Raw genomic sequence first — 27,944 nt, 5'->3', positions numbered from 1 at the left:
TCAGGACTGGTGTAGGGGGGCTGCTGAATGGGAGCAGTCACTGGATTCGTGTGATACCAACGCAAGCCACCCACACTACCTACTACTGCCCATCATTTTGACTTTTGGGGCGTTTAGGGCACAAATAGAAGAAGATCGCCTCTGTCCTCTTGTTGTCCCCTTCCCCTTTCCTCCCTCACGGATTCTTCGGACAGACAAATCCCCCCAGAAATGGCTCAGATACTGCCGATACGATTCCAGGAACATCTGCAGGTAAGCAGACACGGAAAAGCCGTCAAATTAATTTCAGCTTCTTTCGTTTTTTTTTTTTTTTGCGCCGCTCTTCGCCTGTGTTTGTCCGCACACACACGGCACATGTCGCATTTAAATGGTATCTGAAATAGGGCTGCAGGGTGGTGCTCAATATAGCTACAGGCCTAGTTTTCTCCTGCCGGGCAGATGATGACTTGTAAAAATTGGACGTATACAGCTCCAATGCGGACCGGTGTGTGAATACGCCGCAGTTCCTCCCCCCCCCTCCACCACCACCACCCCTCACCACCCCTCTTCAAGTGGAAAACGCCGCCGCAAACTGCGGTGTTTTGACACTTTTCGTTGCCGACAACTGAGCTCAGCTGTTCGCGGTAACATTGTAACCGAGACCTGACTGGCACTTGATTGCCAGCTTTGTTGCTAGCATGTTGTTGTCATGTCCTGCAGCAACATATTCCCACTTCGCAACCTCCGGCAGCGACCACACCGGTGTCCGCAAATGTCCAGTTTCTGCGCACAGTTCGTCACTGTCTAAATCACTGTACTATATCAATAATTTGATGATAATTTGAGGTGCCTTTAGACGTTGTTCTTTTAACGTGGTTGTATGAAGACGCAGAACCGGCTATTTTGCACCCAGTCAGTTAAAAACTGTGAAATAAGTTCACGAAAACGGCTTCACTTCGTTGTAATGCATGCAAGACCAGAAAAACACATTATTAGATCAATATCTTGCTATAACCAAAAGCCTACATAGTTTCATATTACAGCATCAATATTCAATGGATTTAATGTGTCTCCAAGCTCTACTTGTTTTTTTTTATTTTTTATTTTTTTTCATGTGTGTGGAGCAGCTGTGCAGCTTCAAACAAGTCAGTAGCAAAGGGCCTGTAGTCTTTGGTTGGCAGTCTCTTGGTGGAAAAAGAAACAACACAGAATGCCCTTTTACAATCTGTGACAAGAGAGGGAAACAACCGGCCAGTTATTTGGTCATCTGCAGGGGAACTATTTCCACTATGGCCCCCTATTTTTTTTTTTTATTTTTTTTTTTACCCCCTAGTTTGGACTTTTAATCGTTGTCCCATAGCAGCCCCAGTGCTTGGCATCTTGCAGCCAAAAGAGAAACTTTGTGACGCACCCCTCCACCTCCCTTGGTCTGTAGCCTGTTGTTATGGTAACAGCAGGCAATGAAATGGCCTTTCACTAGGAAAAAAAAAGAAAAAAAAAAAAGCACAAGAGTCCCCCCCCCCCTACCCTCTTTCTGTGCTCCCTTCCTCTGGCCAGTAGCCCCTCTTTCTCAGCCAAAGATCCCTTATCCACCAAAAAACTGTGCCGGCCAAGGCCAAGAGAGCCTGCAGTCCAGCAGGCTCCTCTCCTCACCGACAGGAGAGGTACACTGCTGCTCGCTGATGGAGCACTGTGCAGTACCTGGTGATGATAATAGTTCAAATTGCTCTCAGCAGCACATACCTTTCCCTCATATAGGTCTTAAGAAAATATCGCCTTGAGGCAATGATAAGCAGCAGACTGCTTTACGTTCCACCTCCACCGTGAAATCCCAGCTCTGCCCCAGTCGTATCCCCCTGTGAATCTAGGTGGCTCCAGCAGAGTGAAAAATGCTTGGAATTTGCAAACCCGGGACTTTGGGCCTCAAGTTGTTTGGCTTTTTTTTCTTTTTTTCTTGGCCTGGTATTTACAGCTCAGTGTCTGCAGTCTGGGCCGGGGCTCAGGAGAGTAACATGGATTCAGCTCCATGATGAGGTAGCAGCCTCTTGAACTAAAGGTGTACATGAGACAAAGAGCACAACGAATGCTCCAAATATCATCTTGAATATTACTGGGGAGGTCAATGTAGACCTGGAGGACGAAGCCTGGATCTCAGAGCTGTTTTTTCAGAAGTGTTCGTTTCCTCAATCCGCACCAGTAGCTGTGGATCGACTGCCTACCTTACACTGTTACTAAGCTGTGTGGTAAAGTTTCTACCCATCATGCTTGTTTACTTCAGTGGGATTTATCAGAGGTCAGTGCTGCAATGAGCATGTCAGTGTGTTATTAAGTGACTTAATGGATCAGTGCCCTGGTTGGACTTGTGGAGCCGAGTTAAGTTAACTGCGGATTATGTTGGTGACAAAATAAAGGACAGAGAATGGTCTGCTGAATTATGAAAGTGCCAAAGTGAGAGTCATCTGCAGCTTATGTGGCTCTGCTGCTGGCTCTCAGTGCAGCAGCGGCCTACGTACTGTAGCAGCTCGTGTAAGTGCAAAAATGTCCTGCAGCTCCGAAGCGCCTGATCATTGTCCTGTCGAGTTGAGTGAGGAGAGTCCAACCTGCTGTTCTGCGGCTGTTTGTATCTGAAATGATAAAATGATGCCGCCGCATCAAATCAACAGATGTATTCGACAAACAGATGTATTCGACAGACAGATGAGGCAAGCAGGCCTGTTTAAGTCGGGCAAATCACATGAGGGTAGGAAGCAGGAGGACAGAACAGTGTAACAGAACACATCTGTGACCGCAGCAGTCGCTGGTCGGGACTACGATGAGCGTCTGTGTTCGGTCACCGAAACTCAATCATGAATGCTTAGAAAGAGCACATACAATACCCGCATTGTGTCCCTCTGTAATGTTAAATGAGTCATGAACTGTTAAACTTGCAATGACGGATTCAGTGTTGCACGTTATTTCCATAAACGATGGATTTTCAAATTATTTTCTTGACAATTTTAAAGCAGACAGATTATTTGACTGAATATTTTACTAGAGCAGCATTAGCATTCTCTCTCCTTGTAGCTTTGTTTGAGTCCCAACCAACTCCTGAGGAAAATGGCAGCATTTAACAGCTAAATACAACGTCTATGAGAGTGAACCAAAAACAATGAGCTAAAAGAAGCTACAATGCTCAGTACAACTGAGGGAATCTGCAGTCAAGTGATAATCATCTGCACATAGGTCACTACTAGTGACACCTTGCACATTGACATACTAATTTGAGCTATTGTTAAAATAGAATATTCATTAGAGTAGCTTTAAGGCTTTCATGATCATCTGACCTGTAAGTTACATCCAGCTTTGTGTACTTCTTGTGAAAGAAAGTTTGAAGTAGGAACACTTCCCAGCCTTTTTGCTACATTTCCCAGTTGTTGTTGTGTTTGTGCAATCTCCTCAAGAACCCCAAATCTTCAGCTGATGCAACGTGTCAGTGCCTAAGCAACGCGTCCACCCAGTCAATGACTCACCAAATACCGTCAATGCTGTGTCATTAGTCAAGTTCGACTGTCTTTTGTTATTGTGATATTAATGCTGCTTTTGTGTTGGTTAATGTCGTCTGTTGAGGGAAGACGACTTCCGGGGCTCTGTGATGTATTAGTTGAGGTAGTTTGTGGGTCACCGGAGACAGTAGGCTGTAGCTGAAGTGTGATTTTCGTCTGGAATGTTCTCAGAAGGAGTGCAGGGGGGTTTTCTTCCGGTGAGTCAGTCGCCCCACCCTGAACTGAGCTTTGCCAAAGGCCTGTGTTACGGGAACTGTAGTAAACAGACCTACCTCGCTCTATTCCAGTCTTCTTAATTTCTCATAAGAGGTGCATTCATCACTCCGACTTCTCTTCCTCACACTGGGTCTCTCCTCACACCCTCCCTCCCTTTCAGCGGGATGCTGGACTGTGTCACAAGCTCCTCCTTTCACTCCCATCCTTATCTTCTCCCCCTCTATCTTTATTGTATTTCCCTTCCCCTCTCCTCCCAGAGATAGTTGTTGGCAGGCTTGAGGAGATGCAGCATATGGCTCCAATCCTCCCTCAGGTCTTCTGTGTGGGCCTTTGTCTTGTATGTCCTCGTAAACTCAGAGAAATCAGCTGCACGTTGAGTTGTGGCTGAGCAGTATGGGCGAGCTCAGTATTTTATAAAGATATTTCCTGCTGTTAAACATATGTATTTTGATAGGTGTAATTTTTGCACAGTCATATACAGTCTGTTAGGCAGACTACGAGAACAAACTCAACATGTACATAAATGTATGTAAATAAATGTTACTTTGTATTATTTTAAGCTTGCATGGATCATAACATTGCAGGATGCTTCATTTATAAGTTGCGAAATATAATAAGTTTGTTTAAATAATATTGTGAGCGCATTGTATGAGTCATAAAACAAAAAGGAGGCTAAAAAAGCTGCTCATAGCTGAGAAGAACTGCAGAGTTGGATGACAAGTGTGTGGTTTTCTTACTAAAAGGGTCTCCTGCCGCATTACACAAATTGATTTGATTCATTATTAATGAAAAAAATATTGATTTATGCAGCTATAAATTATCACCTGAACCTACGTCTTGTAACTGAAAATCTAAAAATGCTTTTCTTGGATAATTGATTCTTGCTTGAGTAAAACTTTTCTTGTTAGAAAACATTATTGAAGCCCCTGCGTCCGCCCCCGGCTGCTGACTGCTACATCCTTCCTGTTTTGCAGATGACATGATTTAAATGGCTCGGCAGTCATGATTTGTTGCCCTGATCTACCAGCCAACTGCGAGATAGTACAGTCCTTGTGATGAGCGTAAGGATTCCTTTCCGCTTGCCTCAGACTGCATAATGCAGTCAGTTCAGTCATTAGATGGGGAGACTGCCTGTGTTAGCGTGTGCTCTCGGTTCACAGTTAGTTTGACAGCGTGCACAGTCTTCCTCTGTGGAGCAGCCGTTGACCGAGCCGGACTGTTTCATGTTTGTTAGTTCTGTTAAGCAGAAATGGACATCGCACCGTTTGTTGTTGCTTTCTGTGACTTGTTACAAATATGCTGAATAATGAATAGGATTCACTGACGATGTGTGATCAAAATATTCATTTACTCTTGGGATTGTCTTTAGTGTTGCCTCAAACTGGTTTCGTGGTAATTAAACGTTGTTCTAACTGGCCGCTTACACAGACAAATAAATGCTGTGTCAGGGTTTAGTCATGGGCTTTATGGAAATAAAGTAAAACAAAAAATGTTCTGTATCATTTAGATATGATGATGGTTGCAATAACCGCATTGCAAGTTAAAAACAAATGTATCTACGGTCAAAAGTATTTCTCCAAGTTCTCCACTAAATAAGAGTTGACATAAAGCTCCTTAGAGTTAACATCCTGCTGTCTGCTGTGTCCCCACACTTGTTCACTGGCTCCATTTACCACCAGACCTCCTGTCTGGAAAATAACCTTTTAAGAACATCCCCGGAAAACTGGAGCAGCCAGACCTGCTGCTAGTTTAATCAAAACACTCTTTTAAACTGCTACTTGCTGCTTTTTTCCCCTTCAAGGCAAATGTCAGCTGCTGTTACATATATTTTCCCACGGCATTTTTTTGTTGTTGTTGTTTTGATGGAGGCATGGTCTTAATACTCTCTTTACGATGCAATATTCCTGAGTTTTACTTTAAGCCCAAAGACAGAGAACAGTTGGCCCACTGTAATCTTGAAATTTTCAGTTTTTTTTTTTTATTCATTTAACATATTTTGGTTTGACCACCATTAAAATATGAGTTGAATACTATCTTAGCTCATTCTGTCCCATGATTATATGAATTCATAAGCAGTAAACCACTGGTAAATACTATAATGTTGTCAGCATGTATATAGGTATTCTTAATAAGGGATGAATGGATAAAGATGATTGACTATCAATGTAACGTGAAGACTTTATTCATGTTATGCATTACTGTACCTGTTTATTAGTGAAGTATTAATTATTATGCTATTTTTGTAACAACCCTTGCCTGGTATTAACAGACCCAAAAGTTTCTGCATCAATATACGAGTCTGGCTGGGCTCCATTGGTAATCATTTCCAGTCTTTGCATCCTAATGGATGAAGCCATTGGAGCAGCCTTTAACCAATCAACATTGACCACCATATACTGCATGTTGTACCATTGTTAAAACTACTTCAACGTCATTGCAATTAACTACTGGGTCCTTGGTTCAGAGAGACTGAGCAAATGTCAATGTCTAAAGCTGTGAAGAAAAGTTGTGGGAACCAGGCTGTAACAAACCAGGTCTAACATGTCAATCTGTGAACTTTAAAGGAAACTGCTTCCTTCATCCAGCTTCATATTTACTGTACAAACATTAGCGTTATCGTTCTCTTCTAACTCTGCATCCGGAACCACATATTTCCCAAAATATCAAACTATTTCTTTAGAATAGTTACAGCGGTGTCACCAGCCATTCAGAAACTGATAACACAATAGATACTGAATTTTAATTGTTGACAAACTATAAACTGTCAAAGTCACCTGGTTACGGTAGTTATTCTCATTGTTGTTTTTATAAAAATATCTCTGTAGTTGCAGAACCTGGGCGTGAACCCCGCCAACATAGGCTTCAGCTATCTGACCATGGAGTCGGACAAGTTCATCTGCATCAGGGAGAAGGTGGGCGAGCAGAACCAGGTGGTGATTGTGGACATGTCCGACCCCACCAACCCCATCAGGAGGCCAATCTCTGCTGACAGTGCCATCATGAACCCCGCCAGCAAGGTCATTGCCCTGAAAGGTAAGATGGTGGCACGTACATCAACACAGCAGCACATTCAGGCAGCACTGGCTGATAGATGAGAAATACTGTGTTGTTGTGACAGAAAACAGTTTGATTTTATTATTAGTGGCTTCATACCAAGCGCTGAGGTTATTTTTGTTGTTTAAATTCCCAGAATGAAGTCTGCATGGTATTCCTACTGTTTATTTGTCTCCAGTTTTAACAGATTTACCCACCCACTAGGTCTGCAGTGGGAATACCACAGACATGCAGTGATTAATGCTCTGTCAGTGCTGTAAATATGTAGAGTGCACTCACTTCTATTGCCTGAATGTACTAAATTGGTTGTGAAAATTGATTGTCTGCCACTGAATCTAGCTCTGAGAGCACAAACACAAGCATTGATCAGGATGATTTGCCTATAATGTGCTTTCTCCTCCTCCTCCTCCTCCTCCTCCTCCTCCCTATGAGGATAACACCCCCCTGTTTGACCTTTCACTGTTGTCTATCTTTGTCTTGTCATTCTTACCTGATTGACACTTTGCTTTTTCTCCCTTGCTTTCTGTCATTTCTCAGACGGTGAGTTGCTTTCTGTCTGTCTACCCGTCTGGCACTCTGTTGTGATGATACAGTAGCCATGTCTCTCTCATAAAAGCTTCCCCCATATCCCTTGCGACTATGCAGAGCTATTTTGACAACTAATCAATCAAAAGACAGACAACTTTAATAACCGTTAAAGTGCCACACCCCTCCTCCAACCTGACCCGCTGGCACATAACCTACTTTTATGAGTACTCCACATGTGTTAGCATGACTTGTTGTATGCTGGCAGAGTGTGTGTGTGTGTGGTATGCATCATCAGATATTACGCAGTGAAAAGAGTTGGGGCACTTTGTGTGTCTCTGCACACCTGTGTGAGCGCCTGCCAGCAGACATGTCGACATTCTGATCTTTCTTTGCTGCATATAAGGAAAGCCATTAATGTATCACAAAGGCTGTGTGTGCTGATGGCAGCTCCTCTATTCATCTGAATCATTGCATCACCTCACCTGTTTGTTTTTATACAACTTTCTTAGTAAATGGGAGTTGTTAGTGGTTACATGTAGGACGACCAACAATATTCTAGAGCACAGAAACAGAAACAACAGCTAAACTCATAGTATCTCCACATTCAGTCAGTCACTATGACCTTTTTCAAAATGTTCTCAGAGGTCAGTTGCACCCAGGTGCAGTAAGGTGCTTTCTAGGCTCATAAAACCCATAAGGATATTCAGAATGTGTATTATTTGTCCAGAATTTGAAATATTTGTGTCAGAAATGTCCACTGGTTTCCCAATACAGTTGAGAATGGAATTTTGTTTGTGATGTTCACAGCATTAAACCGAAATTACATTAAAGAAAATCAGCCTCATCATCTCTTGACAGTTACTCTAAATCAGTGGTTCTTAACTGGTGGATTGTGACCCAAACGTGGGTCATGGTGTCATTTTGAGTCGCGGTTAAGGGGGGAAAAAAGTTAACCTTTTATTTTGAATTCCACAGAACATCTGCTGCTGCACTTTTATTTGGAAGGAAATGCATTTCCAATGAGGCCTCCATAGACTGTATGCAAAAATGTACATATCTTCTGCGTTTGGAAGGTGAATCCAATGCGGGAGTGCTTTAAAAGTGCCACTAGGGGCTGGCTCCAAAAACCCTTCAAAATCAACTTCCTTCCATTCAACTTTTCTCATGAAATACAGTGAATCAGTTTAATCTACAAGTCATTATGGTGTCATTAGCTAAATTCACTCCTTCTGGCTTGTTAGTGGGCCATCTGAATATAATCCCATTATTAATTAGGCCTCAAAAGCAGTAAATTTGGGGGCATGTCTGGTATGACTGACATGCATGGAGTGCAGTTAGGTTTCCTCTACAAGTGGGCGGATATAGTGTTTCCAGACAGATTGAGTCAGATCCACCGAACACTCATCCCCAGTTTGTCAAAATATTGTCACTTAGCAACATCCAAAATGCTAAACTTGAGGATTCAAAACAACAAACCAATAGGTGGCGTCACAGTGAGTTGCCGCTTTGGCAGTACCAAGCAAAACTGATGTCATTACATCAGTTATTTGGTCTAATTTGTGCATTTGTAAACAGTTTTCTGCATTTTAATTTCATATGTTTTAATTTAGTCTTGAAATTTGATGAACAGCACCAGTTTTAACTTATTTGAACATATTTGCCTGTAATTCAAGAAAAGTCTGTATTTTAATTTATTGGGTTTCGAGCCCTATTTGCACTTTTGTTTTGCTGCACTATTTTTGGTCAGATAAATTTGATTGGTTTTCAAAATTTTTGGTCTTGACTAAATAACTATGGATAAATGCGAGTCCTGTGGCTAAACCAGTTGAGAACCACTGCTCTAAATAACTAACAGAACATGTAGTTAACAGTTTTCCTTAATTAACAGTAACTATTTATTTTCAGCATATTTCCAAAGTACTTTCCTTCACACATGCTGATTTTGAGGTTTGTGTGTTAGTCAAAGAAGCTTCATCCATTGTTTCCCTAATTATTGTCTTACCCTCTGGACTCGGTTATCAACTCCTCGCTGCCTGTTTGTCTCACTTCAACCCTCTCGTTTCTTCATCACCCCTCAGCTGCCAAGACGCTGCAGATCTTCAACATTGAGATGAAGAGTAAGATGAAGGCTCACACCATGACAGAGGAGGTCATGTTCTGGAAGTGGATATCTGTAAACACTGTTGCTTTGGTGACGGATACGGCCGTTTATCACTGGAGCATGGAGGGGGATTCCCAGCCGATCAAAGTATTCGATCGTCATGCCAGTCTGGTGGGATGTCAGATCATAAACTACAGAACTGACGAACAACAGAAGTGGTTACTGCTGATAGGGATTTCTGCACAGGTACGAAAGCACACATGAACATGTTTACTTATGTTTCATACAGTACAAGAGCACACAACAGAAAAATGTCTTTGAAAAGGATTAGCGTGATTTATCTCTCTTCTGATCCCTGGTCTACAGCCTCATTGGACAAAAGGTCAGCGCTAAAGATAACTTTATCTGAGCTCACCCCCTTTTCTCTGTCTTTCCCTTCCGTCCACACAAAACTTAAATTTTCACAACCACAAAGAGAGAGCTTTAAAAACACTTTAAATTCACTTTTTTGTGTCAAGCATGATTTTATTGGATGCTGAGTGAAAGAGGAGGAAGAAGAGGAGATTCTCCTGTTGTTTTGGAGTTTCAGAGAGGGTGCAAAACTTAAGTTAACACAAAAAAGTGTAGACAAACTTTTCCTTCACACATAATTAGCACTTTCATATTTAGCTGTCTTACTACATACTGCAGCTTTGCTTGCTCCAAGTCTGTTTACAGCGGCACCTACTTCCACCAATCAAGCCTACAGAAATTTTCAGGATAAACAACGTCACAGTTTCATCTCGCGCTTAAAGAAATAGTTGGAAATTTCTGGCAATATGCTTATTCAGTATCTTGCTGCAAACTTGATGATACCTTACCTTAATATAAAGGTTGGAAATAGAGGGAAGCGTCACACCCAACAGCACCTGTAATCTTCATTCATATATGGCTGGAGTTTTGATCTTCTTTAACTCCTGGCAATAAAGCAAATAAGCATATTTCCAAAAATTCAAAACACCTAAATACATCAACCATCCCTACTGAACTATCTGTAACATGTTCCCAACTAATATAATGTTGTACATGCAGCATACACACACTCTGTATGAAATATTACTGTTATCTAAAGGTCTGATGAACATAACCAATGTGAATATTTCTAAATTTTAAGTGCTTACTTAGAGTGTATACTTATAGTGCCATCTTTAATCTCTAATTATCTTGAATGGCTCAGATTCCTCAGCAATTTCCTTCACTCTTTGTCTTGTCTCTTTGTCCTGCAGCAAAATCGTGTGGTCGGCGCGATGCAGCTGTATTCTGTTGAAAGGAAAGTGTCCCAGCCCATCGAAGGCCATGCCGCCGCCTTTGGGGAGTTCAAAGTGGAGGGAAATGCCAAATCCTCCACCCTCTTCTGCTTTGCTGTGCGCTCACAGGCTGGGGGAAAGGTGAGGGCTGCTACAATGTACTCATGGTGCTATCATGAAGTATTTAGCCTCTGAATAAACAGCTTTGAATTGCATATAAAGGTAATGTCTTGGTCAGCAAAATAGCTCATAAATGTCTAGTTAGTTTGTAATGTGCAGAAACTCCTCTCTGCTGTTCTTATTTCCTTTACTGCGGTCGTTTATGTGGACTCTCTTCTTCCAGTTACACATCATTGAAGTTGGTCAACCAGCTACAGGAAACCAGCCCTTTGCTAAGAAAGCAGTGGATGTCTTCTTCCCACCAGAGGCCCAGACAGACTTTCCTGTAGCTATGCAGGTAAAGAACGACTCCTGCTGCTAATTCGTTTTTTGGTAAACCACAGGTGTCCGCTGAATGCTGAAATTCTCTGATCATTCTTTTCAGATTGGCAATAAGCACGGTGTAATATATTTGATCACAAAGTACGGCTACATTCACCTGTACGACTTGGAGTCTGGAGTGTGCATCTACATGAACCGAATCAGTGCAGAGACCATCTTTGTCACTGCCCCTCACGAAGCCACCTCGGGAATCATCGGTGTCAACAAGAAGGGACAGGTGAGAACCAGATGGAAGTTTGGATTTATTCTGACCTTACGGAGCACATTCTGTCCAGTTGTGCGTGGTGTGGATGTTCATTGGACATGTTTCCTTTCATGGCTGCTTCACCTCGCTGATTTACTGAGCAGTATTTATGTGATTATCTTCATTTCTTTACAGGTGTTGTCAGTGTGTGTTGAAGAGGAAAACATTGTCAACTACGCCACCAACGTCCTGCAGAACCCCGATCTGGCTTTGAGGATGGCCGTGAGGTCAAACCTCGCCGGGGCTGAAGAGCTTTTTGGCAGGAAGTTTAACACACTGTTTGCCCAGGGAAGTTATTCAGAGGCCGCAAAGGTGGCTGCGTCAGCACCCAAGGTATGTCGGTCTCTACTATTACACTGTGGTGTTTGCACATTGTAATTCATACCAGGTGCAGTCAAAAAAATCTGAAATGGTTCTGGGAAAAGGTGCTATTTGGCACATTTTTACATTTGTGAATAATTTAGTCTAATTTGTAGAATATTTTTGCTTTTGATGATTTAGAAACTGTAGCAGTCACATCCATTGTGATTCAGTGTTGCAACAAATAAAACACATAAAGGAGTTAGTAAATATTTTCCTATCCATTGTATATCATCATGTGGAAACACTGTAACAAATATGACATTTTCCTTCAAAAGATTTAATGCAATTTAATCTTTCCATTTTTCAATTTTCTTCTCGTTTCCTTGACCAATAATTCCTCCACGCTCTGATGTCCTTGCTCCCCTCAGGGTATCCTGCGGACGGCAGAGACCATTCGTAAGTTTCAGAGCGTCCCCGCCCAGCCAGGTCAGGCCTCTCCACTCTTGCAGTACTTTGGTATTCTTTTGGACCAGGGCCAGCTCAACAAGTTTGAATCTTTGGAGCTGTGCAGGCCAGTCCTGCAGCAGGGCCGCAAGCAGCTGCTGGAGAAATGGCTGAAGGAGGACAAGGTACGACTGGAGGGTTAGAACAACAAGACAGTTTAGTTAAGCCTGGACTGATCCGTAGATAAATGAAAGTGGGTTGCTAACTAAAGTGGTTGTCGTTTATCATGTTCATAATGATCATTCGGTCATAACTCTGACTGTGTATGTGTTGTAGCTGGAGTGTTCGGAGGAGCTGGGAGACCTGGTGAAGGCCTCTGACCCCACACTTGCTCTTAGTGTGTACCTCAGAGCTAACGTCCCCAGCAAGGTCATCCAGTGCTTCGCAGAGACCGGCCAGTTCCAGAAGATAGTGTTGTATGCTAAGAAGGTAATCAGGCAGCTCAGATGACGTCTATCCTTATATTTAACTACCCATTGAAAACAAACATATGTTTGTATATTTGCATTTTTTAACACCGCTGTCTTTAAAGCACTTTGAGAATTGCAGACAGATTTGCATTTCCACATTGTACTGTTGTAGGTGGGCTATACCCCTGACTGGGTGTTTCTTCTGAGGAATGTGATGCGTGTCAATCCAGACCAGGGACTGCAGTTTGCCCAGATGTTGGTGCAGGATGAGGAGCCGCTGGCCAACATCAACCAGGTAATGCACACACATCAACGTGACCTCACTCACTGGGGACATACAACCTTACTTCTACACATGCGCTCCTTTTTAACACACACAAACACACAAAGTACCCAGTGTGGGAGCTTCCATCTGTGTTATTCCAGATGTGGCAGCAATGCTGGGAATTCACTGAGTCAGTTGCCCCCCTCCACCTTTTAAAGCCACATCATCAGTCTGCTCAGTACACGTCTCAAACTGAGAACTTGATGACTTGATGTTTCTCCAAGTTAAGACCTCAGCCCCTTTGCAGTTGTGGCCTTCATTAAATATGAAAAGCAGAAACATCTGGCTACCGGGCCTGTCGTGTTTAATGCTGTGCGACTGATACGTTGTGTGCTAACTCAAATCATGGCTCACAGATGGTAGGAAATTTCTCTTTTCTATTTTTTTCTCTTTTCTCATGCCCTTTGGTAGATTGTAGATGTTTTCATGGAGGGAAGCCTGATCCAGCAGTGCACCTCCTTCCTGTTGGATGCTTTAAAGAACAACCGCCCAGCCGAAGGACACTTACAGACACGTCTGCTTGAGATGAACCTCATACACGCCCCCCAGGTGAACAATTAGCCCTGTTTTACTGTCCTGCTTGAAAAAAGTCACTTTGAATTTGATCATATTAAACATGATTTGTGTGTTCATGTGTCACTAAACTTTTTAGGTAGCAGATGCAATCCTGGGGAACCAGATGTTCACACACTATGACCGTGCCCACATTGCACAGCTGTGTGAGAAGGCAGGACTGCTGCAGAGAGCTCTTGAACACTACACCGACCTATATGATATCAAACGAGCCGTGGTGCACACACATCTGCTCAACCCTGAGGTATGCCTGCAGAAGTGCAATCAGGCTTGTGAATACCACTCTTTTGGGAGCGGCCACTTTTTTACTGTTTTTTTTTTTATGATGTGTGAAAAAGCCTCGTGAACCCACTTCTTTTCCCCCTCGTCCCTGCTCAGCCTGCTGTCTCACTTTCTTCCTTTTTTTTTTCTTCGTTCAGTGGCTGGTGAACTTTTTCGGCTCCCTGTCAGTCGAAGACTCTTTGGAGTGTTTAAGGGCCATGCTGTCGGCTAACATTAGGCAGAACCTGCAGCTGTGTGTCCAGGTAGCATCAAAGTATCACGAGCAGCTGGGAACTCAAGCATTAGTGGAGCTCTTTGAATCCTTCAAGAGTTATGAGGGTAGGTGTCGACGCCACCTGGGTCATGTTGGATCAAAGTGAAAGAATGTCAAATGATTTTTGCAGATTTTAAATCAGAAGATGGAGCTAACTGTCATGCTGTTTCTCCCCTGCCATCTCTATTCAAGGCCTGTTTTACTTCCTCGGGTCAATTGTGAATTTCAGCCAGGAGCCTGACGTTCACTTTAAATACATCCAGGCTGCCTGTAAGACCGGCCAGATCAAAGAAGTGGAGAGAATCTGCAGAGAGAGCAACTGTTACGACCCAGAGAGGGTCAAAAACTTCCTCAAGGTATAAACACACCCTAAAATATCGCAACGGTTTTATGATATGCTGTATTACCCATTTCCTGCAGTTGAATTAGAAATAAACTTCATGTTTCTTCTGCTCAAAGGAGGCAAAGCTAACGGACCAGCTTCCTCTCATCATTGTGTGTGATCGCTTCGACTTTGTCCACGACCTGGTGCTCTACCTCTACCGCAACAATCTTCAGAAATACATTGAGATCTATGTACAGAAAGTAAGAATAGGACTAAATACATAACTAGTCACTGCCTAATTATTTATTTATTTATTTATTTATTTATTAGAGCTACATGGTGCCTCTTCATTCTGAATTTATTGCACTTGTTTTCAGGTGAACCCCAGTCGTTTGCCAGTGGTGATAGGAGGGTTACTGGATGTAGACTGTGCTGAGGATGTCATCAAGAACCTAATCATGGTGGTCAGAGGGCAGTTTTCTACTGATGAGCTGGTGGAGGAGGTCGAGAAGAGGAACCGGTAAGACTAGAGGATAAACAGATGCACTATTTCTTCTCTTCTTACTTTGCTGCTTCTTTATGTGTCAACATTTGATTATTACCTGTGCATCAAATCAACTTGGTACCATGTAGGTACATAATAGATGTTTAAATGTACTGTTTAAAATTTGTATCTAAATGTAGGGATTAAATAGGCTGCTGTTACAATGCAAGACGTGTTTGTGGCACTTTTTTCCAGTAATGACAGAAGGAGACGGGTAAAAGAAAGATCAGTGATCTTCAAATCACAGAACTTCTTGTCTTTCCCAATCATGCTTGAGACAATCAACATAAATGATTCACAAACACTTTGTTTATAGAGATGTAAATATTTATGATTCTATCTGATATCCATAAACCATCAAACATTCACCAACAAACAGAAAAGTCTGAAATGTGATCGTAAATAAATACACAGGCGTTATGGTTTCCTTCTGCTCTGTGCATGCTGGGCAGTTTAAGCCTTTCAGAAGCTGAAATAAATATTTAGATTTTTGCATATAAGGTGCTTCAAGTGTTGATTCTCTCTTTGCTTGTCTGAAGATTTATTTTCTTGCAGTATTTTTCATGGATTCGTCAGTGATGTGAGACAGATTGGCTGTTTCTCATTTAATGAAGCTATTTCTAGAACAAATCGCCTCTGTTAACATTCTGTATCAGCGAATGTGAATGTGAGAAAGTGTCGACATGAATACTGTGGGAACAAATAAGTGAATAACACTACTGAATGCACAACACTGCCATCTAGTTTTCTGGCTATGAAATGCATGTGCTTTCAAGGCTTTTTCTATACCTCATTTGATGCAGCTGGCATTTAAGTACAAAATATATTTTCAATATCTTCTCAGGTTGAAACTTCTGTTGCCATGGCTGGAGTCCCGTATCCATGAAGGATGCGAAGAACCGGCTACCCATAATGCCCTAGCCAAGATCTACATTGACAGCAATAACACACCTGAGCGCTTCCTGAAGGAGAACCCGTTCTACGACAGCGCCGTGGTCGGACGCTACTGTGAGAAGAGAGACCCCCACCTGGCCTGTGTGGCCTATGAGAGAGGACAGTGTGATCTGGATCTCATCAAAGTGCGTACATCACATTGTACAGCATTTAGTTTGATCATTTACATAATCCTAATGTAGATGTATTTTCAATTTATATTTTTTCTTCTCAGGTGTGCAATGAAAATTCTTTATTCAAGAGTGAAGCTCGATATCTGGTGCGACGGAAAGATCCAGAGCTTTGGGCGAACGTGTTGGAAGAAAACAACCCTTTTAGAAGACAGCTCATCGACCAGGTTAGCTTTCCTCCAACTCAGCTCCTGAACTGATGCAAATCATGAATGAGACGTAGGCTATATTTATACCTCCGAGACGCCGATAGCCATAGCTGCAGGTATTGTGTTTTCAGGTTGTTTGTCCGCCCGTTCTGTTGTTGTTAATGTAATATCTTAAGTACACTTGGTCCTAAGAATGAACTGATTAGATTTTGGTGGTCAGGTGGCCGTCGCCTCCATTTGTACCATTCTCATGAACACTTCATCTCAGAAACGCTTTGAGGAAAGGTCTTTCAACTTGGCACAAATGTACACTTGATAATTGATTAGGTTTGGAGATCAAAGGTTGCAGTGATCTCATTAAAGACATATTTGTAGCCACAACTCAAGACTTTAAAATGTTATCTTGGCAAAATTTCCAATAAATGTCTAATAGGATAAAAAAAAAAATAAGTGATGCCATTTTTAATACAATTGTTCAAAAGTCAACTTCACTGTGACACCAAAGTGTTGTGTAAAAATACTTTTCAGGCCATTATTCAACACCATAATTAAGGAACAGAAGAGGAAATTGAGATCATCTTTCACTTTTGGTCAGAGACTGAAGTGATGACACTAATCTTGGTTGTCCACTGTGAAACTATGCTGATTGTACCGATCCTCGTTGCTGTCATGTTGAAGATGTGTGTGAAGCATCCACATAGTATTTGTAGGTTCTGTGCTGCACTATCCATATTTGAAACATTGTCTACTGTCAATCAGCTTTGTTGGCCAAGCATGTGAACACGTATGAGTCTTCACTAAATATATTTTGAGTCTGGACAGCTGTGTAAGTAAAAAGAAACTTGAGTGATTAGTGGAGGCATACAACTGTGCGGTGGCATTTCTAGTTTGGTGTATATATTTGTTTTCTTGTTATTTGATCTCCTCTTAGGTGGTGCAGACGGCATTGTCAGAGACTCAGGACCCAGAAGAGGTGTCAGTCACAGTCAAGGCCTTCATGACCGCAGACCTGCCCAACGAGCTGATTGAGCTGCTGGAGAAGATCGTACTTGATAACTCAGTCTTCAGTGAACACCGGTACAGCAGGCTCACAGCTTGTTCTTCATCATGTTAGTTTTGCCACAATAGTTGTCATCTTTTAGACTATGTCTGTTTTGGGTTTTTCCCCCCAGAAACCTCCAGAATCTGCTTATTTTAACGGCCATCAAGGCGGACCGCACTCGTGTGATGGAGTACATTAACAGGCTAGACAACTACGATGCTCCGGACATTGCAAACATTGCAATCAGCAACGAGCTTTTTGAAGAGGCATTTGCCATTTTCAAGAAGTTTGATGTCAACACCTCGGCCATACAGGTAAATAAACGTATTACCTCTCAAACTACACTGATGGTCAACTTTTAAGTGCTTCAGTGAGTGTATCGGCTAAAGTTCAGTACTAATCAGAGCACTTATTGCATCTGACATTTGACATGAATGTACAGTTAAATTAATTTGTTTTCTCAGTCCAGTTTTTGTAAGGAACCTCCTCACTACAGACATTTTTATATTTATAACCTTAAAGTCCAGGCCACTAAAAGTATTAATCTTAGTATCCAAAAGTGACAAATTCACTTGCCACTGCTGAGTATGAGTACTTGATCCTGCAGGTTGTATCACTGTCTCTTAATTACTGTTGAGTGAAATGATTACTTCTACTTATGGCTGGAAATAAACTGTAAATTAGAGCTGTTAGAACATTCAGCTCTGGTGTTTTATGTCACTTTAAGTACCCGTATGTCACATCATATAATGCAACCCTCTCCTCTTGTCATTCCTTTAGGTATTGATAGAGCACATAGGGAACTTGGATCGTGCCTATGAGTTTGCTGAGCGCTGTAATGAGCCTGCCGTGTGGAGCCAGTTAGCCAGAGCTCAGCTGCACAGAGACCTGGTGAAGGAAGCCATTGACTCGTATATCAAAGCCGACGACCCGTCCGCGTACATGGAGGTGGTCAACGCAGCAAGCAAAAATGGTAAGCCAGAACTCTCCTGCACACCAGCAGCTCACACTAATTGTCTTTCTCGTGGGGTTGATCTGATGTTCAATGTCTTGTTTGTGTTTTTTTAGACAACTGGGAAGACTTGGTGAAGTTCCTACAGATGGCTCGAAAGAAAGCCAGAGAGTCGTATGTGGAGACAGAGCTGATCTTTGCTTTAGCTAAAACGAACCGTCTTGCTGAGCTGGAAGAGTTTGTCAACGGGCCCAACAATGCTCACATCCAGCAGGTTAAAAAACATCCCAGCTGTAGTGTTAGTAATTTATGAAGCTGTTGCAGAATCTGTGTATTGTTCTTTCCCCGGAACTTCCTATTAACTGCATATTTAATTTGCTACTTTCTACCTCTCCAGGTGGGCGATAGATGTTATGAGGAGGGTATGTACGAAGCAGCCAAGCTCTTGTACAACAATGTGTCCAACTTTGCTCGACTTGCATCGACATTAGTCCACCTGGGAGAGTACCAGGCAGCTGTGGACAGCGCCAGGAAAGCCAACAGCACACGGACATGGAAGGAGGTAACTGGCACGCAAACACCTCTGTTAAACCCGCTTTTCATGGATTTCAATGGATTATTGAGAAGGTTTTTAATCATCTTTTATCAGACTGAAGGCGAAAAACTATCGTCCATATTCTAAGATATATTAGCACCCTGACTGGTCAGATTTGATTACATTTCTTATCAAAGCTTGCAGGATTTTTTTTTGGTAGCAGTTAACAACATGATATCAATGTTTAATTTGTAAATACGTTTCATGTCATCATCTATGTTGTAATTACTACTGGGAAATCTGACTTCTACCTCAGCAATACAACAAGGCCTGGAAAAGTAAGCAAGCATGGATTGCACATGCCAGTTAGTCTGCTGTTTATGGTCTTTATATGCATATTTAATGGAGATCATAGTGCCATACAGACCACACATAGCATTTTGTTTTTGTATTTTTAGCATTTGTTTCATGAAAAACAATAAAATGAACACTAAAGTTGTAAATAGGAGAATCAGCTGTTTACTAATAACAAAATATTCAGCTTTTTTAAATTATTATTATTATGATTAGAGGCTCGTATTAGCTTTTTAGAAAGAATTATACAAAAAACCCTCCTTTGAGGCCTATTTTTCAGTGTGTTCTCATTATTTTCTCTTCCCTCTGATCGGCAGGTGTGTTTTGCCTGTGTGGATGGTGAGGAGTTTCGGCTGGCGCAAATCTGTGGCCTTCACATTGTGATCCACGCTGACGAGCTGGAGGACCTGATCAGCTACTATCAGGACCGCGGGTACTTTGAGGAACTCATTGCCCTGCTGGAAGCTGCGCTGGGTCTGGAGCGCGCCCACATGGGTATGTTCACCGAGCTCGCCATCCTCTACTCAAAGTTCAAACCTCAGAAGATGAGGGAGCACCTGGAGCTCTTCTGGTCCAGAGTCAACATCCCAAAGGTAGAGTGTCTCTGTGCATGCCTCTCTGTTTGTGTGTTTCAAAACTATTCCTTTCTCCTGTAATAAATCAAAGAGTTAATCACACACAAGGCACATACAACTTGCAATGATTAAACATTCATTCAACAGTTTAAAGCAATAGTCTGTCCTCTTGCCCTTATATTACCATTTCAAAACCAACAACAGGACTAAAGATCTGTCAGCAAGGAAGTGAAAAGGACACTGTTGGCTTTTCTTCTTGTTGTTGTTATGAGAAAACTGGTGGCCTCGGAAATGTGAAATTATTTACAAAATGTACTTACTTCAAAAGTTCCTTTAAGTTACATGTTGATATTGTATTGGAATGAAACATATTTGATCTGACAAGTTGAAACTGTTTTTAACATCTTTTCATTTATTGGCTGTTCATTATTTAAATCTAGTTGGATGGTTTTCTGCCTCTCGAAAGAAACTACATTAATAATAATTTCTATTTATGATGCAAGTCTTTTACAGCACTCAGACATCCTTTACTCCAAATTTACTAAATCCCCGATTTTAACCAAACAAAACTTTGACAGTCATGAAAGAGTCGTTGACATTTTTCTGTGTTCACCAGGTCCTTCGTGCAGCAGAACAGTCTCATTTGTGGGCGGAACTGGTTTTCCTTTACGATAAATATGAGGAGTTTGACAACGCTGTTATCACTATGATGACTCATCCGACAGATGCATGGAAAGAAGGGCTCTTCAAAGATATTATTGCGAAGGTAAACACAAGTGTTATTTCACTGAGCTGTTTTATCTCTTCTGCAAACATCTTAAATTTGAATGATCTTAACGTTTCTTGTCTTTTGTCCTCAGGTTGCCAATGTGGAGTTGTACTATAAGTCTCTTTTCTTCTACCTGGATTACAAACCGATCCTGCTGAATGACCTGCTGACTATTTTGTCTCCTCGGTTGGACCACAGCAGAGCTGTCACCTTTTTCAGCAAGGTAACCAGCAGCGAGGTCAACAACCCCTACAATATGTTAAATCATTATAATCTATTTTTGTTTATAGACTGCACAACTTGCTGATGTGACATGACATTTTTGCTTGACCAGGTGAACCAACTGAAGTTGGTGAAGCCGTACTTGAGGTCAGTCCAGAATCACAACAACAAGCACGTCAATGAAGCTCTCAACAACCTGCTGACCGAGGAGGAAGACTACCAGGTCTCTGTCATTCTGTTACTGAAGAAGGTTACAGCAAAAGATGTAAAACACTTTTAAAGTACCACTTGTGTGTTTCAGCTTGTTGTTGAAACAAACAAGTAATTGTGTACTATGCATATTGTAATCATATATTTATTATTTATGTCTGAGTTAAATCCCTTCTTATATTTGTTTCCTCTGTCTTTTGAGTTTTGTGGATAGCACCTGTGAATTGGTAAAATATTTGGTATCACTGAGTGTTGAAAGTCTTGAGTACTGTCCTATACTGTGGGGATCCAGTTTTGTGGTCACTAGGGGGCACTGCTGAGGTCCTGTTAGTGGATTAGGTGTCCCCCCAGGTTAACTGTTTCCTCTTAGTCCCAAAAGAAATGTATTTATCTGTCTGTGTGTTGTCCACAGGGCCTGAGAGCCTCCATAGATGCCTACGACAACTTTGACACCATCGGGCTGGCTCAGAGGTTAGAGAAACACGAACTGATCGAGTTCAGGCGTATCGCCGCTTATCTGTACAAGGGAAACAATCGCTGGAGACAGAGTGTGGAGCTCTGCAAGAAGGACAAACTCTACAAGGTCAGAAAAAAAAACATTTATAAAAAAGCAATTTCATTTTACAGCATATTCCTTTAATGTTTCGAGTGTCTCAACCTTCCTGTAGATGGCACTGTTTGTTTGTTTGTTTATTCTTTAGATAGCATCTCCTCAGAAAGGATTTGTTTGGGAAGTCTTCTCACACTAGTCTTGAAAGCCTTAATGTTTCCCATGATGAGTCATTTAATTACACTATATTTCTGTCTTTCCCAGGATGCCATGCTGTACGCCGCAGAGTCGAAGGACGCTGAGCTGGCAGAGACTCTTCTCCAGTGGTTCCTGGAGGAGGGCAGGAAGGAGTGCTTTGCTGCCTGCCTGTTCGCCTCCTATGATCTCCTGCACCCTGACGTGGTGCTGGAGCTGTCCTGGAGGCACAACATCATGGATTTTGCCATGCCGTACTTCATCCAGGTCATGAGAGAGTACCTCTCAAAGGTTAGTATTAAAGGAGTAGTACCAAGAGTTTGATTTTACTTCATGTTTTAATGGAAAAGTAGGTTTTAATTATTGTATATGTTTGTTTTTAGTGGAAACAAGTCTAAATTTCAGTATTTTTATGCTGCACTAAAAATTGGTTTACTTTTCTTAGATTGATCACTTTCCTGTAAAAAGCTGACAGGGGAGCAGTGACCTGTAATCTGTAATAACTCTGGAGGTGTTAAGAAACAGGTCACACAGATATGCTGAGATGAGAAGGAGGAGTAATCTTTAGTAATTGTTAAGTGTATTTGCCAGTGGTCACTGTGATTTCCTAAAATGCTGACCTGCAGACATGCGAGGTCACTTGAGGTCATGTCTTTGGGTTCTTTTCCAGGTTGATGAGTTTGCAGCGAAGGTGACGGTCTCTGGCCCTCTTTTTTATTTCTCCTCTGTGTTCTGTCTGTTTGTTTTTGTTTGTAACTTATCTCTTAGGTTTCTGATGTAGGAACCTAGCATGGACTGTAGACTGAGTACGGCCTAACTAGCTCTGGTCCTGGAGAGCTGTCAAAGTAGTGTGCAGGCTTTTGTTCCACCTCGGCACCAACACGACACATTTAAGACATTTTTCAGTTTATCCATTGGAAGCATTTTCTGAAAATCATTATCCTCCTCTGGAACCTCATTTCCAATTATTTAAATATTCAGCAGTCAAGCAGAAACAAATGAAATGATGAGAAGAGGAAAAAAGGAAATAACCTGACACACCCTGCTGTCTATTGATGCTCAAACATAAAAAGCAAAAGGCTAAATGTGAAGATAGTACAAGGCTCTTTGTAATCTGAAGTGGAATGTCTTCTTTACTTTAAACAACAAATGATCTGCTCTGATTAAAAATAAAAATGATTCAAATCTTTGAAAGATTTCATGGCTACGGAATCTCTGCATGAGGAAATATATCTGCTTCCTGTTAACAGTATAATTACCTGCTGCTTTTGGGCACACGTGCAGCAGTAAAGGAGAGGGCTGCTGCTGATATGCAATTAAAATCAGTTTGCACTAGTTTGGTAGGTCACAATGTCTTTTTTTTACTGAACCCTAACGTGCCAGCTTTCTTTGACTGAAAGTTGAAAAGATTTTGAACATATTCAGGAGGTAAAATGTCGTCTAAAGAACACGTTTTAGATTGGTTGAAGGCTGATGATTTTAAACTCTGTGTTGAAGGCTGGAGCCAAAGCCTGTGCACTATTTCTTTCTTCAGGACCTAACAGATACCTCTTACCTTCTAACTCCTCTCTCTTGGGGCTGCATCTAGTGTTAAGTGACACTTTAATCATTTCAATAAGATACTGTGATAAAAGAAACGCACCTGGCTCCCGAGAGCCCAGAAAAGAAGATGAGTGAGGAGAGCAAGCCACCCTCGACTTGTTAGATGCATCCCCATGTTTCTAACTCCAGGTTAACAAGTTTTAGTTTGAACTGTTGGATTAGTGCAGGGCTGCACACACTAACTTCAAAGGTTATGGAGTCTCCTTTTCTTTTGTATCTTTGGAAGATCTTTCAGATAATTTCAGCTCATCACTTTATTTTTTTGGAGTTTTTGCAGCTAATCAGGAGGTGAAATACCAACTCTTTTTAAAAATTTTTTTATATACAGTACAAACCAAGAGACGGCATTATGGGCCTTTGCTTATAGCTAGCTGTCAATGGACAGAATACCCAAGCTATTTTTTTAACAAATGAAAATCAGATCCATTTCCACTAGAAGTGTTTAGTATTTCATTTTCTGCATTTCAAAAGTTGTTTTTCATTCATATCATAAGCAGTATTTTCTAGTTCTGTACAGAAAAGTCCTTGACAGGTGCTGTTCGACCTTTTCACTCTTCTGTCCAAACTTTTACCTTAATTTCCTGAAATTATGACCCAACAGAAATCTACACTGACTGAGCTGAATTGCTGTTTAAGCCGATCTGCACTTACATCAGAAACCTTTTATACTCGGCTGTCTCCACATTAAATGCACAATGCCTGATTATTTCTTTGCACTAAATTAATCGAAAAGTTGGTGCTACAATCAACTCACTGCGCAAATACTGTATGCCTGGCAAGGATGAGCTTAAACCTGTGAGCTTCTAATATCTAGCTTGATTTCAGTTCAGCAGATTGAAAAACACTTGATGAAAGTCTGTCCGGAGGGCCTGCTTACAGCCATGAATGGGATGCATGTGAAAGCTGTGATTGTCATTTAATGATACAAGACTGGCTGGAAATATAGCATCAGCATACAGGCATGTACTGTATAGCTTTCCCTTTACTTAATAAATAATATCAAAAAAAATTAACCTTGTACTCTACTATAATTCTACTATTAAAGGGTCTATTTACACAAATCACAAAAAACAAAATCCCTCCTACTGATATCTAGTAATTATGTCATTTTGGTATTGTTGCTACCCTTTCGCTGTGAAGTGACTCTCATTTTCTTTATGGTGCTCAAAACACTCAGAAATTGCATTTTAGACATTTTTAAAGCAGCATTTTTCCAAATATATGTATATATATATATATATATATATATATATATGTCTTTGTTATCTTAAAATTCAGGATAATTCAGAGACCTTGTTCTCTGTTTTCACTGTAAACTATTTTCTGCTGAATGTAAAAAAAACAGCTGGGAAATGCTGATGATGGACGGACATTTTATCTGGAAAGAAACATTTCCTTTGAGTGGTTGGAAATCAGTTTTCAGTGCTTGAGAAGCATACATTGGGTTTGATTCCACTCTATTGAATTGGTGTGATAGTAGGAGTGTCAGCAGTCTCTATTGGCATGATTAGATACCACTGAGGGTTAAACGGTTTCATTTTATTTTTTGTGATTTGAGTGAGCTGACCTATTAATTGTTGACTTAACATTTGTACTGGAAGCTGTTTTAGAAATTCTCACCCAACCTGCATGGCATCTTCTCTGCGGTAACCCGAGCTGCACAGGTGCTGTGTGTAGTTTTGTCTTTCAGAAGTAGGTTTGATAAATCTACTAAAGCTCGTCACATTTGTCAGTATTTATTTGTTTGATATGAAAATAAAAGTGTTAATTTAGTCTCAGTAGTGAAGCATTAGAGTTTATGTTCTGTTGTTGTCCACCAAATAATAAGGAATTTATATTTAAATAACACCAGTACATCATTGTGGTCATTACATTGTAGGTGTCCAGCAAAAATCTTTTATTTTGAAATTTAAATCTTTTTTTGGTCACAGTTGACATTTATTTTATATCCTTGTGACTTGAAAAAAAAAAAATCAATTTTGCATTAAAAATATGTACGCTACGTTAAAAAGACTCGCAGGATACCGACAATGAATGAGCTCAGACTTTCTTTGGCTCTGAACAGTGCTTGCGTGAGCATCGTCTGATCGATCCTCTTTTTCTTTGTTGCCTTCAGGTGGACAAACTGGAGGAGGCAGAAAGCCAAAGGAAAACTGAAGAGGACGTGACGGAGCCTCAGCCGATGGTGTTTGGTAGGTTTACAGGCAGCGCATCACCCTGAAGGACAGGTGATTTTGGTCGTCGAATAAAATATGGAAAATGTCTGTTGGTGTTGAAATTCAATATTAACCAAATGTTTGATGACGGGATGAAGGTAAAACAATTTGTCTCCTTGTTGTTGTCAGGCTTGTGAAATTTGCATTCAGTTAGTGTTAGGAAAAACAAATGTTCCGCTCATGTTCTTTTCAGATTGTAAGATTTCTCATTTTCATTGACAATAATTTGTCAAATGCAGCTTAGATGGAAAAATGCGAATGGAAAATTATTTTGTTTTTCGTTCATTTTGCGTTATTATCTATTTGAATTTTTTACAGTAGTGTAGCCTTCTTTATTAGTTCATCCATAATAAATGAACATGGAGACTATCTCAAACCAGTACCAACTGTATCCATTCAATAAGAGCTTTTATCCTGTGATCATTTTCCTCACGAATATGATTTTCAGCACAAAAAAAGGAACAAAAAAGTCTGTTTCAAACAATCTGAAAAATTCACATCTCATTGAGCACCACCTAAAGAAATTCAACGTGACTTAAACACATCCTCTTTTGTAAAAAAAAAACCAAACTGTTGGATAGATGATCTCTGTGAAGAGCAGTGAGCCGAACAGTGTAGCAACGTTTACTTGTTGAAAAGTTGAACTTGTGTCTTTTAGAGTGTAACCCTGTGTGTGTTTGTGTGATCAGGCCAACAGCTGATGTTGACTGCTTCTCCTGGTCCAGTGGCTCCCCAGCCAGGGTACCCTGGCTATGTCTACCCCGCTACTGCCGCAGGCTACCCCGCTCAGCCCGCTTATGGCTTCAACATGTAGAGCCCTGACTCCCCCTCTTCCCCCCCCCCCCCCTTCCTCCCCCCTCTCCCCCGCACACACTGACACACCTTGGACCTGAACCACACTGAAACGTGCTGCTCTGGGTCTCAGCTGGCCAAATGATGGCGCGGAGACTCCTGAAATTTCACCGGGCCTTCATTTCCCAATGAGACTCCACCCGAGTTCACTGAAACTGTGACAGAAACACTTTGTCTTTAGTTTGTCCGCACCCTCGCTCCCCTCCTTCATTTCCACATGGACATACCTGCATCACCGATCTACACAGCATGAAGTCCCCTTTCAGCTCCTAGAGGAATTAACATACCGAAGATAACATTAGTTGCACCAAACCACTGTCCTGTTGCTATTTCATGTAGACTTTGTTAACCATAGAGCAGCTTTTTTTTATTTTCTTTGTTTTAATTTTTTTTTTCAGCACTGATGAAGAAGAGACTTTACTGAGGAGTGGAGGGGCACATGTGTGTCTCCCCCCTCCCTCCTAAAGCACTGTTACGGCCTTGCATACTCTGAGGAGGCGGCAAAAAACTGGCTCATTTGTTCATGTTTAATTTCACAACTGTCTCATGCTCTGATTAGAAAGACAGTTTCTGTGCAATAGTTCTGTTTGTCTTTCACAACAAGTACAATGTGTTTTCTGTATACGGACTAAGAACACTTGTTATGAGGTTAGTGTGTGTGTGTGTGTGTGTGTGTGTGTGTGTGTGTGTGTGTGTGTGTGTGTGTGTGTGTGCGTGCGTGTGAGTGAGTGAGTGAGTGTGTGTGTGCGCGCAGCCTCTGAAGCCTTCGTCGGATACGTCACCAAACCGAGAGACTCAATGAAACTTCTACCCCCTTGCAGCCGCAAGCCTTTTCCCGGGTCAGAGCGGTTTATTTCATCAGTCGACTTTTTGGAGTCTGACTCCAGACATCTGGATGACAAAAAGTCGAAAGAGAGAAAGAAAGCAGGTGGAATGATGAAAAAAAAAAAAAAATGCTATATGCTGTAGACTGTGCATGTGCTGCCAAAATATAATGCTGCAACCAGGAGCACAATTTTCACGTTACACTCAAGTATATCAAGTATTACTAATGTTGTGTCAAAAACTTAAGTGATGTAAACTTTCTCACCCAACTAACAAAAGACGGTGATGAAGCTCCAACAGACTCGAGGAGGTGAAAATGCATGGGAACAGTAGCTCCCATCCTGGTGCCAGCTGGTTAAAAAAAAGAATCATTATTGTACTGAAAACAGTGTATAATTTAAATATATTGAAATACCTAACTAATCAAAGAAGTCAAATATTATGGAATACCGTATGTATTGTCTATAGTGTGTTGTTGTAGTTTAAAAAAAAAAAAAGTGTAATGATTTTTGTAAGAAAAGGACAAAATGCAAAAACAGGAGGTTAATAAATGGCAAAGTCTTGAGTCAAGGCTGCTCAAAGTGGTGACAGTTCAGTTTTTCTTTCCATCCCGCGCCGCCGACAGTCTGTATGAACTGAGCTCTGTCCCATCGTGGTCTCAACATTGGATTTGTCAAAGCAAAAGGCGTGAAATCTGAGCTCCACACAAATCACTCCTTTTATCGGCACAAGTCCTGCATCCAGAAAGGAATAAAGTTTACACACAGTGTTTGTTTGTGCATTTGTTCACATCAGGCTATAG

General features: G+C 41.3%; 1 protein-coding gene across 8 annotated transcripts; it reads left to right on the top strand.

The window, feature by feature from the left end:
- The first annotated feature begins 2 nt into the window (after window positions 1-2).
- On the top strand, window positions 3-27,728 carry cltcl1 (clathrin, heavy chain-like 1). Of its 8 annotated transcripts, none has more exons than XM_069138758.1 (32): window positions 3-252; window positions 6,563-6,770; window positions 9,398-9,666; window positions 10,686-10,847; window positions 11,050-11,163; window positions 11,251-11,424; window positions 11,587-11,784; window positions 12,183-12,383; window positions 12,535-12,687; window positions 12,841-12,963; window positions 13,405-13,542; window positions 13,646-13,810; window positions 13,986-14,166; window positions 14,294-14,457; window positions 14,561-14,686; window positions 14,804-14,946; window positions 15,815-16,049; window positions 16,139-16,261; window positions 17,175-17,320; window positions 17,416-17,599; window positions 18,066-18,258; window positions 18,354-18,511; window positions 18,635-18,799; window positions 19,444-19,719; window positions 20,318-20,467; window positions 20,562-20,708; window positions 20,805-20,915; window positions 21,315-21,485; window positions 21,717-21,938; window positions 22,318-22,344; window positions 25,366-25,477; window positions 26,155-26,241. In XM_069138758.1, the coding sequence occupies exons 1-31, from the start codon at window positions 211-213 to the stop codon at window positions 25,468-25,470; spliced, it is 4,974 nt and encodes a 1,657-aa protein (XP_068994859.1). In that variant the 5' UTR covers window positions 3-210; the 3' UTR covers window positions 25,471-25,477; window positions 26,155-26,241. The 8 variants fall into 8 exon arrangements, 7 of the variants coding, with proteins under 7 accessions (XP_068994859.1, XP_068994855.1, XP_068994854.1 ...); XM_069138754.1 differs by having other exon boundaries at window positions 4-252; window positions 22,318-22,338; window positions 25,366-25,441; window positions 26,155-27,728; XM_069138753.1 differs by having other exon boundaries at window positions 4-252; window positions 25,366-25,441; window positions 26,155-27,728.
- The last annotated feature ends 216 nt before the right edge of the window (window positions 27,729-27,944 follow it).

Source organism: Embiotoca jacksoni, unplaced genomic scaffold (assembly GCF_022577435.1).
Source record: "Embiotoca jacksoni isolate LCO1_2020_lvr unplaced genomic scaffold, fEmbJac1.0.p SCAF_8, whole genome shotgun sequence".
NCBI lineage: Eukaryota > Metazoa > Chordata > Actinopteri > Embiotocidae > Embiotoca > Embiotoca jacksoni.
The sequence above is the reverse complement of the archived record's forward strand: the minus strand, read 5'-3'. Positions and strand labels throughout refer to the sequence as shown.